Source organism: Culex pipiens, chromosome 1 (genome assembly GCF_016801865.2).
Source record: "Culex pipiens pallens isolate TS chromosome 1, TS_CPP_V2, whole genome shotgun sequence".
NCBI classification, from domain to species: domain Eukaryota; kingdom Metazoa; phylum Arthropoda; class Insecta; order Diptera; family Culicidae; genus Culex; species Culex pipiens.
Window position 1 is genome coordinate 100,308,300 of NC_068937.1, and position 15,180 is coordinate 100,323,479.

The window sequence follows — 15,180 nt, forward strand, 5'->3', positions numbered from 1 at the left end:
AAAAATAAAAAAAAGTTTTTTTTTGTCTTCTAATCGTCCCCTTCGCTGCGCAAAACATTCTTGATTTCGTTCTCACGCAAGGATCGCGCGCGCGCTCCTTCTTGTTTTTGTTTGGCGTTGATTTGTTTTGTTTGAGTTGTCTTGTTCGCCGTCGACGCAACTCTTCTTGTGTTGTTTTCCTCTCTTTTCTCTCGTTCTCTCTCTCTCTTTCAACACATTCGACATCAATTTCATCTTCATCCGTGCAGCTTCCCGTGCGTTTAGCAGTTGCAGCTTATTTTGTTGTTTTATATTTGAGATGTGCATTTTTTTTTACTTCTCCTTACTTCTTTGTACTTTTTTTTCTGGTCAATGTTCGTCCGGGATTCTGTGCAATTTCTTTGTTGCAACAAACAAACTACAATTTAACGTGCGCGCTTGTTAGCCGCGCTCAACACCTGGCTTCAATTTTTTACAAGTTTTTTTTCCTTCCCTAACCTCAAATTTACGATCGGCGGAGAGGGAAGGGATTATTTCTCGAGGCAAAAATAATGAAACGGCCCGGGTTCAGTGCGTGCAATTGACTGCCCTCTCGAAGCTTTTCGTGGGAGAGCAACGGGGGGATGCAGGATGCAGATTGTAATTGCACCACTTGCAGGCGATTGACGGCTACCAGATGCTGCTCCTTAAAAGATGGTCCTCCTCTTTGTTACTTTGTGAGATTCACTTGGTTTTGGTGGGCATTGACCTACAGTTGCACGTTTGCACGTGGATTTTCAACAAGTGCAGCACAAAAAGTTAATTTTCGGAGATTTTTGTTGACAATTCTTGAACAGTTTGCACATTTAGCAGCCCCTCGGTTACTGTCAATCAAAACGCAGCTAGAATATTTTCTTAAAGTTGTTGAAAACAATGGCATCACTTCAAATTAATTTTAATTTAAATAAAAAAATCCATAAAAGTTTTATTAATTACCAAAATTGCTAGTAGTGACGCGCCCCTCGGCATGAAAACTCATTTCAAGAGCAACAATTGTTTGTAAACAAACCGATTTGATTGTTTGGCTCTTTTGAGGAAAACGTTGTTGTTTACATGATTGTTTACAATTATAATCGATTCAGCGTTGCCAATGCCGTATCCACTAAAGGGTTGCGTCACATTGTTTATGTCAATGTCCTTCAGATAGATGTTTTTCTAAAATTTCTAGAAAGATTTCTCAATAGGACGTAATTTCAATTATCGGTCTAAGTTATCATTGATCATAATATATCCCAGTCAGTTTTTGTAGCAATCGAAACAATGCTGTCAGTTTCCATTTTTGTCCTGAAACTCTCAAGCCATCTTGAGCTTCCGTCGCAGTGCTGTCAGCAGAATTTTATTTTTATTTGATTTGTTTGCGTTGAGTATTCCGTTCCTTTTTAAGTTCAATTATTTGTTTAAGTTCCAATTTTGTGTTAACCGACCTTAGCTCAGCGTTTAGCAACTTGTTTTTAACTTTTGTGTCTAACCACCATCCGGCTCATTGGCTTCCAAAAATCATCAAAATTCATTCAAATTTACCACCAAAACAAAAAAAAAGTGGGCAGCCCACGTGACCAAAATCACCTCATAAATCTCACCTCATACCGCATTGTTCACCACACTAGAAATTCACCACCAGCGAAACAGATGTCAGTCATCCGTCATTTGTGTTCTAACAGTTAATGTGTGTGTGTGCGCGGCGAGAACAAAAGTGGCTAATCGCATTCACACACACCATCTCGCGACGATTTTAACAATAGAAGCAACGAATTAACCCAACCCAAGTTTGCGATAATCTCCAGTCATTATCTCTCTAAAACCTAACGAAAATTGTTTGTTTTCTTTCTAAAAACAGCGCATTCAAAACAAAAACAAAACCAATAGAAATTTTCTGTAGCGTAGAGAAACGTCAAACGGACAACTGAAAAAACAAAAACAATCCAAAACTGGGCAACACAAGACTAAAAGAAATTTTTCTAACTTGCCTTTCATCCATTCCACCCGAAACGTCAAAACATTTCAGCTCACCTCGCTCGCTGTCAGCGCGTTTGTCGCTTCCGCCATTTTGTCGATCCCCTTATCCGTTTTTTTTGTTTATCCCTTTAAAAAAAACCTCACAAATCGCTTAGTTTTTCATACCTCGAGCTCATTTTAGTCCTTTTTTTTTGGTTCGCTCATGCATAGATTTTTTTTAGAAAATTCCATTTTTTAGTTTTCACCGCCATTTTTTCGTTTCGTTTTCAAGCAAAATCATTCCAAATCATACCACCAAAAATCAAAACAAATCAACTCTCTCTCTCTTTCTCAAAAGAATATGCATTGAACCCCAAATCTCTTCCCTTGTTGTTGAACTTTACAATTCCAGCTGAATGATTATGAAATTCGGAAAGGCAAAAAGATTGGTGTTACGATATCATTTAACAATCACCGGCTCTTTGTCGGCAATATTCCTAAGAATAGAGATCGCGATGAGTTGTTAGAGGAATTTACTAAATATGCACGTAAGTTTAACCAAAAACCAAGCAACAAATTTAAAGTACACACAACAAATCTACCTCATGCAAGAAAGCAAAAACGAAAATATCAGAGAATGTATTTTTTTGAGTATTTTTGTGCAGAGTTTTCCAAATTTGTGTACGCATCCAAAATTTCCGACCTCACAAACGCTCGACGACCCTCCGAACAACCAAAACAACAACAACAACAACAATAATGGATTGGCATATTCTAGTACCTCAACGAACCCCTCCACCACGATCCGCAACCGATTTGCCGTGTGCAGTAGTAGAATAGTTTTTTTTCGAAAACAAAAACAATCCCACCCAAAAAAAAATTGCTACCGACCTCTCGAAAATATGGACACTACAACAACAACAACAACAACCGTGTGATAATTTGGTATTACCCTGTACTACTAGCGATTGGAATTTGACGCATTCGAATTGGCTTCTTCTTATTTTTTTACTGTGTTTCACAAAAACAAAACAACAAACTTTTGTTTTCTTCACTGCTACCCGTAAGAACGATAAATGCGATTGGTTTTATTCTTATTACTATTATTTTCTTCTTTTTTCGATTGGTTTGTTTGTATTAGTGGAAATCGTTTCCGAATTTGGTTTGTTTCTTTTGTTCTCAAAATTGCTCTAAATTGCGGGAAAATTGGCGCTTCCCAGTGTTAGGAGGAAAAAGAAGGGAGTGTCTCTTAAAATTTGGTTTTGTTTTTTGGCTGGTTTAGTAGTAGTAGATTGAATGCAAAATTTTGATTTACGCGAATCTTAAGAGACACCCTGTGCGCTAGGGCCAAAGCGGGAATCGAACGTAACCTCAACAACCACTTACGGTAACAACTTTGCGATCTTGTCAAAATCTGTCAAAATTCAACCTTGACGGTTCTGTAGCTCAACAATTTACAACCTACAAAAAAAAACGCAAAAAGCTATTGAAAAACGTTCCAAAATCACTGCCAAATTCGCACTATTTGTACCCTCTACCGAGTTCAAAACTGTCCCGAACAGCAAAATATCATTGGTCTCACTGATTTGACAACCCCCGCCCCTTTTCGTTGAAAACACGGACTGATCTGGCCTTCATTTCCCACACTCCGTTAGCCACGCCCAACTAGATTGGTAAACAAACGTCAAACCGAATTGTCAAGCTACAGAGTACGCCTTCTAGTACGGCACCCAATTCTAGTACCTCTCAATTCGGAACGTCACTCCCCGTTCTTTGTGTGTATTTGTTTGAGCCATTCCGGAAATCACACAATTCGGCCCAGATCAGAACTATCTATCTCTCTTTCTCTCTTTCAACCTCTACCTCTCTTTTTCGCAATTTTTCTCCAATACTATCTTTTTCCGTCTTCAATGCCCCTTACACACCTCCTTGCGTCCTTTGTTTTGATCCGGAATAAACTTGTGTGTGTGTTCAACAATGTGGAGTTGCAATTTTGGCCCAACCGATTGGAAAGCAGCGCGCCACCTTTATTGGGCTCCCAAGATTTGATTTCGACCAATCGAAAACCGTGTGTGTAATGACTGGAGAAACTCTGTGTCTGACGTTAAACGTCAGATGCGATTGCATTTATTTTCTTTAGTTCTCATTTCCTCTTTATAATTTCGATAAATGTGTGTGTGTTTAGGTAGAATACCCCACCGATCTATGTGTCTCTTCAGTTTCGCGCCCCTTGTCCCTTTTTACCTCCTGTCATAAACTTATTATTTGATTTTGACCAATTTTTCGCTCATCATTCCCATAGTGCGTGGAAAATAAACGACTCAAATCGTGCAAATCCTCGCAGTGTACATAGATAATGGAACAAACTCCCAACCACACCCCCCTTTAAAAAAAAAGACCCCGGTTGAAACACCCCCGTCACACACGCCCTCACCCCTTAAACTCCTCTGTATCTATGCTCTCCGTCAGAATGACATGCTTTGTTCCCTTCCCGGAGATACGATGGCTTGGTTTTGTGTGCAACTTGCGTGCATGTTTTGCGTCAAGTTGCGCGCAAAATCTAGTACGTTGATCAAATGTCAACTCAAGGATTCAACACAAACAATCGTTTGTGTTTGTAAACATGTCGAACAGTGTAGGGATACTTTTTGGTACAATTCGGCTTAGAGCACGCTCCACCACCATCCGTGCAATTTGAAAATTCGCAATAAGGGACAAATGTGATTTTGGCACTGAATTTGGCACAATTCTGACCTAATTTGACCGAAAAATCAAAATCTGTTGTGAGAATTGAGCGTTTGCTCGATTCCCTGCTTTGGAAAGGCAAAACAAAAATAAATCTAAAAACAAAGCTTAGGATGCAACAAAATTGTGCGTGAAATCGGCAAAATGTGAGTTACTTAAATTATATGTTTTCATTTTTCTAAAATCAAAAATTTTAGCGCAGCGTTAGTTTTAAGTGCTACCATAGTTTGATAAGATTTCATTCTAGTACTACGTTTCACCCTCCACAAAACTTTACTAAAACGTTTTCTTTTTCTTCGTCGTGTGCCCCTCTCAAAACGAACTCGTCATCGAAAACTCGCAAATCCGAAACTCTGTCTGGACCCCGCAGCCGGCCTAATAGAAGTGATAATCTACAGTTCACCAGACGACAAGAAGAAGAACCGGGGATTCTGCTTCCTCGAGTACGAATCACACAAAGCGGCTTCGCTCGCGAAGCGGCGACTCGGAACAGGAAGAATAAAGGTGAGTCTATGAAGTCTTAGTCACAAAGTACGTCCGTCTCCATCATGTTGTTGCAAGTCTCTTTTGAAATTTTAGAAAAGAGCGGGAATTTCCACTGAAAAATAAGCTTAAATATCCAAATTAACGTTTTCTACGGTTTATTACATAATTGTGACAATGTTGACATGAATGTTCACAATGAAAAAATGTTTAATAATGACTCCTCTAAAAAGTGAGCTAAAAGCGACGAACCCTCATTTCTTCTTGTTAATTCGACGATTCCAACCTAAGAAAAACCCAAAAGCGTTTGATTGATTAGCGAAATTGCTAGTAGTGAGGCGCCCCTCGGCATGACAACTGATTTCAAGAGCAACAAATGTTTGTAAACAAATCGATTTGAGCGAACGTAAATCTTTCAATGGTTGTTTACGTTCACAAGTCAGGACCTTTTGAGGGAAGCATTGATGTTTACTTGATTGTTTAGAATCATAATCGATCTAGTGTTAACAATGCCGGAGTCACTCAAGGGTAGCGGCATATTTATTACGTCATTGTCCTTCAGATAGATGTTATTCTGACATTTCTATTATAATTTTTCGAAGGGTTGTTATTTCGACAGTTCGTTGAAGAGTTGATTCTTCATCTGTTTTTTTTTTCTCACGAATGTTTTCAAAAGATTCTATGAGCATAGGTAACCAATAGGGTGCATAGGAGCAATGTCGTACCGCCCCTTTCAAATGTTGCTCCAGAAATAAAAAAAAAACAATATTAAGTTTCAGCTCCAGTATTATTTCTTGCAAAAATAAACACCTTTTTTTCGAAACCCCCAGCAAACGTCAAAGTAGAACAAATATCTAGCAAATCAATGTGATTGCAAAAATGTCAGTTTGTAAACAAAGAGCACCAATGCATGTTTACATAACGAGTGAGCAGACTACACACTAGTCCGGATCTCTTCCGGATAAGACCCTGCGCCAATCTTTCATGGTTTGTGGTTTGCTGGGGGATTCTAAAAATAAAAATAAATCACTTTTTGCGAATAACAACATTTTATTGTTTACAAGCATTTTTCATCTACAAAAAGTACATATTGCAGCGTTTGACGTTTCATTTGCCTCTGGTTGAGCTTTCGCTTTAGACCGTTTAGACCCCGCTGGTTTGACACCCTCGAGGTCAAACAAATTGCTCACAGACACTACCGAGCGTTTGTTTTTATAGCAGAGATGCCCGATTTTTTAAGTGCACGACAGAATAAAGATAAATCATACTTTATTCCAGATTTCGTCAGATTTTTAATTTTCAGTTGATTTTGAATATTATCGCGGGCGTTAATAATTAGAGTTCACGCGCGCTGATATGACCGCAGAAGAATGGCCGCATGACAGCCGCAGAACAAATCTTTGGCTGTTGTCAAAGGTTGCCTTGAGTTTTCTGCTGACTTTTTGGAAAATATTCAAAACAAATCAGAGGGCTTTTGTTAATTTGATTTGGTTAACCGCGGTGGATTTTCTTGAAATAATTCGAACTGTCAAAAATCCACCAAAGCATCTACCGGTGGATACTTTTCTACCACAGATTTTTGTGCGATCAATGTGGTAGATGCTTTGGTGGATTTTTGACAGTTCAAATTATTTCAAGAAAATCCACCGCGGTTAACCAAATCAAATTAACAAAAGCCCTCAGGTTGACAGCCAAATCAACGCTGAATTTCAGTTCAACCTGCTGATTTTTACACAGCGGTAGTTCGGCGGCTGTAACCTCCTGTCAGTCACAGCGAAGGAGGAAAGTGATTTTATCTCGCAATAAGCAATATTTCGTTACTAATAAGAACGTGGAAATCTCAATTTTTGTTTATTAAGGTTATGTTTTTAAAATTCAAATATTTTTAACAGTGCAAATCAGGTCATTTAATCACACAACAATAGTTTTCAGTTGACATAATCCTTTTTGATCCGCCACGTGTCCGCCACTAAGTTTTGCTTGCCAGATTTTTCATCGGCTTGGCCAGATTTTTGAAATTTTGGTAGTGTACGTGAGCGCCGTGTAAAAAGTGACAGTGCGCCGCTTGAAATTGTTAAAGTTGATTGTTTACAAAATACTGCAGACTCTTTTATCAAGAGCAGCAAAACATTGTTTCCAAATTGCCTGTTCAATAATTCAAGCAAAACAATGTAAATGGGCCAAAGCCGAAGTGTAAACAAACAGTCTGTCCAGCTTACGTCAGTGGATGTTTACGTTAGGAACGAACGGGTCATACTCTTTGTTTACACTTCGGCTTTGGCCCATTTACATTGTTTTGCTTGAATTGTGGGATGTTATTGTACCTCCCACAATAAGGCTACCAACACATTCAAAGTATTTTTACATGGTAGCTGGGGGGTTGTTTGGGGGGTCTGTGGGACACCGTTCAAAGGATAATCGCAACTTGATGGAGTCGCTTGATACTTTGTAGCAGTAGTAAACCACCACCAATCTCCACCGAGCAAAGTTTATCAGATCTTTCTCTCATTTTCTCTCTAGGTGTGGGGTTGTGATATAATAGTGGACTGGGCGGACCCGCAGGAGGAACCGGACGAACAAACGATGAGCAAGGTGAAAGTATTATACGTGCGCAATCTGACACAGGACACGAGTGAAGAGAAGTTAAAGGTAGGCTTTTCGTGATTAGTTGGTAGAGAGTATCTAAAATTAATGGCTGTGTGATTCTTACAGGAAAGCTTCGAGGCGTTTGGCAAGGTCGAGCGGGTGAAGAAGATCAAGGACTACGCGTTCGTGCACTTTGAGGACCGCGACCACGCGGTCAACGCGATGAAGGACCTGGACGGCAAGGACATCAACGGTTCCGCCATCGAGGTAGGTTTTCCGGGAGGTTCCGAGAGGTTTGAAGTTTTGCTAACGGATTTTTTTCCGTTGCAGGTATCGCTGGCTAAGCCCCCGTCCGACAAGAAGAAAAAGGAGGAGATTCTGCGGGCCCGGGAAAGGCGCATGAACCAGTTTCTGCAGAGCCGAATGGGGATAGTTGGGTGAGTTGTCCGGGTGCCCGGTTTGGAGGGGCCGTGGGAAGGGGGGACCTTTCTTTCGAACTGACGAAGCTCATTTCCGCGAGTAGTAATGATCTCTTCTCTCCCGACAGTGATTTCGTTCCTCCCTACAGCATGTCGCCGCAGCATGCCGGTATGATGTCAGGTGCAATGCCACCGATGCGAGTTCCTAGCGGAGCCGGTGGCCCCCGGACCGGGCCGATCCGGGGCGGACCGATGAGCCGTGGCGATTATGGTAAGTCGATGCAATTCTTTTGAACACTTAGATTTCTTCTTCCTTCTTTTAACTGTGGGAGACTTGGAAAGTCACTCGTCGTACTAAATATATATATTGATTATGTACTGCAAGAGATGAGAATATTTAAAATATATACACACTAAACATAGAGTACTCAAATTGGTGCTGCCGCTGTGCACGATCTTGTGGCAGCTAGTAAAATAAATAGAGTGGAAAAAAGAGAAACTTAAAGGGAGGTAGCAAAACACAAAAAGTAGAACATCAACCGATTGTGCAAAAAGGAACAACAGCACTCGATCAATGTGTGTAGTCCTAGTTTATGTAAATTCAAATTCCAACAAACCAATTACGATTCCGCATCAGAAACGAAAGTCTAGCGCGCGCGAGCTCTCGAAAGCACGAGCCCAGAAAAAAAAAACAAATCAGATCAACCATTTTATCTTCTCTCTACACAATGAACAACTAAAAACGAAAAAAAAAACGATCAAAATTGGAAGCTACAAAAATCTACTTCTTTTGATTTCACCCAAAGAGGAAAATTCGCAAAATTTTACGCAAAACTTTATTTTTTCGGTTTCTTTCAAAACATTTTTCGTTGTTGTACTTTTTGAGTTGATTTTTTTTTTTCAGTGCATGTAGAGTAATTTTCCGTTTCGGTTTCGATTTCGTTCAACAATTTCCCGCTCATCCCTTTGCACACAAACGCTCTGCCGGACGTCGAGAGCGATTCTCTTTAGCGTTAGCCGAGGGAGCGAGAGAGATTGATTTGAAGCGTTTGCGAAGCAAGCGTTCGCGAGAGAGAAAAAAAATCAAATCAGCGCGCGAGAGAGCGACAGTAAAAACAATATAAGGAAAGACACTGCATGATTTTTCAATTGACTTTTGTTTATTGCTAAGAAATGTTGTTGTTTATTATTACGTTAATTGATTACACACTCAAAAAAATAAAACTTTTTTTTCCAAAACCAAAAAAAAACCCACAAAATTTGCCAACCTACCCTACTTTACACACCTCCCCCCACACCCCTTGCCCCACCAACAAAAATTTAGGAATCTGAAAAGAGATTTTCACCACCCAAAAAAAAAAACAAACGCCGTTAGCACAATAGCGCTAGTGCGCAATCCGCACAAAATCCGTACGGAAAGTGTCCAGTTTTCTGAAACCAACCAAGTAGAGTCGTTCGCAAATCCCGTGCGTCCCGTATTTTGTAGGTTTTTCATTCGCTAACGCTAACGCTAACGTCAACCTCTAAGTACTGTCACTTTCTATCGCTTTTTTTTCCTTCGTTGTCATCAATTTTCATCAAAATTTGATTCCCCAATCCTTCAAAATTCTCAGCTATAAAAAAATCTGCAAACATAACCTCTCCTAAATAGTAGTTGCTGTAGTTGTAGTTGTGGCGTAGTTCGTTTGGACGTGCAAACACTAACCAATCCATCCCCAAAATGTAACTATGTGTGTATGTGTCAAGTGTGTCCACGGGTTGTTGTTGTGTGCGAAGTTCGTCACTTTGAAGCATTTAAGTTACTTTTCGAAAAGTTCTTTAAAATACATTAAATTTGGTAATTTGTACCAACACAATCACACGCGTTAACTCACTAACACATACAAAGGTGGCGGTAAGTAAGTTAAGCTCTTTTTGAGGTTAGAGTCTGGAAATGTTTTATTTTCCACGTCATAGTTTGGTAGTTTTTAGTTATTTACTATTTTATTTGGTTAGTTTGGTTTCGGTAGTTTTCGGTATCGGTTGTTTACCTTTTTATTTGGTTAAATATACTTTGTTTTGTATGCATACTACGAATTGGCCGCACCCCTCCAAGTAAGTCTAGCGTTGCGCAACCCCCCTCGAACCCCCCTCCGGTGTCCACATGTGGGAGAAGAGAAATCCAAAATTTGCTAGTATTTGCAAGCACTAGAGAGAGAATTGCAGCGTAAAAACATCGTGAAAGTAGTTCGAAATTCAAAATTTACCTTAAAACTAAAAAAACAAACGTCAAAATTTACCCCCTTTCGACCAAAAACAAAACCAAAACAAACCAAAATTTACATTTCTAGGACCCCCCAGTTTAGGCAGCCGAGGCAAACGTGTCACAATTCATGATGTTTTGATTGAGCGCATTTGTTGGTTCTATCTTCTCTTCTTTTCCTCGCTCTCTCTCACCTGTACTCACAAACACACAAACACTCTGTTGTCACGTGTCACGGCCCAAAATTGCGGTGCGAACGAAACCTATCACCACTACTGCTGCAAACTGAATCTGTGTGTGCGCGTCAAAACGATGCCCGCCCTCGACGCGCCTCCCACCAATACATTTACACGATCGAACTCATCTCACACACTCACACACACGCGCCAGACTTTGATTACGACTATTACGGGTTCGCGGACTATCCGCTGCGCGGCGCTAGTGGCAGTGGCAGCCATTTTGCCGATCCGCCATTTTACGACGACTTCTACCGAGGAAGTGGCGGCGGCTACGGGGACGATTACTACTTTGACTATCCGACGGCGGGTGGCGCTGCTGGCGCCGGAACGTCCAGTAGTGGCGGTGGAGCAGGAGCAAGTGGAAGTGGTGGAGGAGGAGGCGCCGGATCATCGCATCATCATCATCATTCGTATCACTACCATCATCACCATCATTCGGCGGCAGCAGCGGCGGCGGCTGCAGCTGCCGCGGCCGCCGCGGTTGCCGCCCGGAGCGGCGTGGTCGGTTCCAAGCTGCGCAAGATTGTCTGAGAACCACAGGTGCCTTGTTTGTTTTCTTCTTAACTTACCGAGTTGTTACTTTTCGATCGCAAACGCCACGAGTTAGCCGGCCGACACAGGTTAGGGTCGAGCTGTCACGCGCCTGACAGCTGGGTAGAGTTTAAGATGGCCGCCATTATCGCTTCTTAGATTTTAGTTTCTTTCCCCCAACTCCTTCAAACGCTTTTAGTTTCGCTTTATTTGCTTTTAAGTACCCCCAAATTGCTTTTGTTTATATTATGCTTTTTTAACCCCACATTACCTCCCCATTCACAAAAACATAACCTACAAGTGTTAACCCATTTTGTTGCCACCGCATCATCTTTATGTTTTCGGACCAATCCTTTAAAACCTCATTTCGGCCATGATTGCAGTGTTATTCTTCACCAAAAAAAACACACACATACACATGTAAACAAACAGAGGAAGGAAATGTCAGCATTTAGGAGAGTTTTTTTGTTCGCAATATCCAGATTGTCAAGCTCTTAAGGTACCACATCATGGCGGAGAGTTTCGAACTGTGAAGTGGTACCTTTACCAAACTCACGCTATCTCACACACACACACATACGCTTTTGTTTCTCTAAACTAACCTTACAAAGCGTGTCCCGCCATTTTGTTGGCGCTGGACGGCGTTAAGGGAACACGGGACAAACGATTGTTGTGTTTAACTCTTCTCAATTTTCAAAAAAAAAACGAAAGGTTAGAATGTTAGGGAACCGGTAGACGCTAGGGAGTTGAAGTCGAAGGAGATGAGAGGAGCTCAGTATAGATTTACAGTTATATTTTCAAATGTACAATTACCTTAGTTTTTACGTTTAACGTTAAGTTTGATCTTTGGTGCGACCCGTTCCGCTCTCCGGACCGGGACCGTCCAACCATCGAGTTCACTTTTTAACGCGTTTTTCGCTTTTTTTTCTTTTTCTTCTTATGTTTTTCTTTTTTATTTTCATTTCTATTGTTCCCGTCGATGCGCGTCCGCTCGCACGCATACACACAAACACAACTCATTTCCAAAAACACACACCCACACAAACACACGAAAACTTGTGCGTGGCGAATCGAACCAAAATGTAAACAAAATGCGAACCGCTGTAATCAAATCGAAACAACCAAAAAAAACGCGTGCACCCGGAACTGTCAAAAAACGCAAACATGCAAACATACGCAACAACAGGGGGTTGGTCGTGGACGTGGAACCACGGCACGTGGCCGAACCGTTGGGCACCGTGGCAACAGCAACCGCCGGGGGGTCCCGCCGGGTCTGCGAGTGGGCACCGCGGGGGCTCCGGCACCAGTCGGGGCGGCGGTGGTGGTGGTCCCTGGGGTGGGTCGAACTCGTCTCAGCGGGCGTGGCACCCATCAGCGCGCCAAACCGCCACCAAATATACCAGGTGAGGACCGGCCAGCTTTCACTTTATTTTCTCTGTTTACCCCAATTTTTTATTAGTTCTGTTTCATATACTTTGATATTTTATAATTTAAACGAAATAAAACAAACAAAAATTGCAAACGAGAAACGTTAGAAAATACGCAAAAAAACAAATTCAAAAAAATATACACATTAAACTAATTTTTAAACAACGGAAGAGAAATCGTAGTGACGCAATGCAAACAATTAGAAGTACGACAGAAGGAAGAAAAAAAGTAAGGAAACGTAAACAATCGAGAGAGTGAGAGAGGTACCGCTGTAAGAAAATCTAGAGTGCGCTATACCAATACAGACGCAAGCGCGTTAGGAGGACACATCGAAGCGGCTCGTTTATTGTTGTATTTAAGTTTTGTTTATCGCTCTTTATCACACGGACTAAGTAATTTAACGTAACCGCAAATGTCAAAAAGTTACGTTTGAGGGAGATTGTAGACGCCCCCTAATATTTACTAAACATTAACTCTTGCTAGCAATTGAGCAACTTGTATTTTTTTTCCAACAGCTAAACAGAAGAACAATTCAGCGAGGTCAGAGTTAGGCAGTTTGTGATTAGTTTGATTGTTCGTTTTTTGTTTGTAAAGAATGCAACTCGCTGGTTGCTTACGAAGGCGAAAGAGTAAACAATAAGCAAAATATAGTTAATTATTCAATGTAAAGCAATGATCTAGATTTGTAAGCAACTGTTTGACACAATGAATCGATTAGTATTTAGCCGAAATTTATCTGTCAAAATTATGGGTAGATGATAAAAGTCTCTTTTTTACAACGCAGCGCCAACTATTGTTAAAAGCTACTGAAAATTGAGAAGATATAATAAGTCTGTTTTCCTTAAAGCTAGATTAGATATTCTATTTTAATTCGATTTTGTTGATTTTTCTGCTGTTAAATTATTTTTACTTCCTAAATTCTAGTTTAAGTGAACTTCCTCCACAAACCATTACATCTCGGACAAATAAGACGTAAAACTTTTGACATTTCCACACAACCTAGCGCAACGTGAATGCACTGGTGAAGGTGTCGAACTGTCAAAGTCAAAGTTTTACGTCTGTTTGTTTTGAGAGCCCCACCATGAAACACCAAAACAAACGGCCTTGAGTTCCGATTCGCTGCTCTTGCTATGATTTGAACTCTCTCACACAAACACCAACAAATTTCCAATAACAATAGAGGTCCTCTGTTTGACAACCATTTGCGCGAACGCTAACCCTTCATCTGCCGCGCACCTACACCATCAAGCACCATTGATTACTAGCGTTTTGTTTACTGTTTCTTTGCTGCATTTCCAAACTACCCCCCACCATTCCCATAAGTTGTCTTTTCCTTTCGCCTAAATAATCAAATTAACGTCACACCAACACTAGCGCAACCGTGTTGGTGCCGTATTGTTTCCTCCGCAAATGTCACCTACGTACAGCTTACCTTCCACTCCCTACTTTGCTTCGCACCCACACACACACACACACACCAATACATAAACATTTCTGCAACAAAAATGCCCACTTTTCCCCGGAACCCGGAAATAGACCAAAATCCGTTTCAATGAAAAGAATTCTTTTTGCGGAACACCACAAAGCAATCCTCGTTTTTCCTTATTTGTCTTGATTTAATAATAAACAACAACTACCGTAATGAAAACAATAGGTTCCTTGAGTCAATTGAAAAAAAGCAAAACAAAACAAAAACAGTGCTCTGAACCGTCGCCGATGACAGTGAAAAAGAGAGTTTTCATTATTTTTTTTTATCGCAACAAAAACAATTTGGATCATCAAAATGTCACGAGAGAAAGAGAGAGAGAAAAAAATACTAATCGATTCGTTTCCCCTTTCATAACAACAACAGCAACAGAAACATGTTAGGTTAGGTTAGGATTTCGAGCGAGGGAGAAAGTAAACAATGCGAATATGCCTTATTTAGACGTTAAGCAACCGAAAGTGAACGAGATTTAGTGCTAACACGAACACACACCAATACACACATAGATATGTAGGAAAGAGAGGGAGAAGCAAACATTGTCTATACTAGTTGTTAGGATATTTAGTCTTTGGAGTTCTTAAGTTGTAGCGAGCGAAAGTTACGCAATGAAATGAAACAATAAAAATACACGATTGTGCGAATGCAACAACAAACGCTGTTTTTACCCAGCAGGTTTTAGTTTATTTTCTTTCTGTTCTTCTCTACTGCTACGTCAGAAACACTGCAAAGATAAGCGAATCAAAAAAATATATATTCATATATTCCTTTCGAAATGATTTTTTTATTATTCTTTATTTCAACGGTTTCCGTGCTCCACAAGGAAAGAAAGCGAAACTTGTTTATTTTCCACCAAGAAGTTGGATGCAGTGTTTGTTTTTTTCCGTTCACTTCCGTTTAGAGAGCGTGTCGAAACGTCAGCGCCTGTTGACTTTTAGTTTTTTGCCTTAGTTGAAGTTTGTTCCATCCCCACCCCTCTCAAAATTGGCCAACGATAGATTCCGTACCGCAACCCACACAAAACCATATTCCGATCCGACCAACCAAACCAACAAAATACTCACTCTCACA

General features: G+C 40.6%; 1 protein-coding gene across 15 annotated transcripts in view; it reads left to right on the forward strand.

Annotated features, from left to right (window-relative positions):
• The window catches only part of LOC120426221 (heterogeneous nuclear ribonucleoprotein R), a 74,227-nt gene that overhangs the window by 48,159 nt on the left and 10,888 nt on the right, over nt 1-15,180 (forward strand). For 5 of the 15 annotated variants that reach the window (XM_039590945.2, XM_039590946.2, XM_039590944.2 and 2 more), the window contains exons 7-11: nt 5,069-5,202; nt 7,702-7,830; nt 7,894-8,204; nt 8,315-8,457; nt 10,819-12,361. In XM_039590945.2, the coding sequence (XP_039446879.1) occupies nt 5,069-5,202; nt 7,702-7,830; nt 7,894-8,204; nt 8,315-8,457; nt 10,819-11,198 (1,097 nt within the window). In that variant the 3' untranslated portion in view covers nt 11,199-12,361. Of the gene's footprint in view, nt 1-2,365; nt 2,502-5,068; nt 5,203-7,701; nt 7,831-7,893; nt 8,205-8,290; nt 8,458-10,818; nt 12,362-12,384; nt 12,602-15,180 lie in introns of those variants that run through there. The other 10 variants (XM_039590953.2, XM_039590954.2, XM_039590956.2 and 7 more) reach the window with 5 other exon arrangements.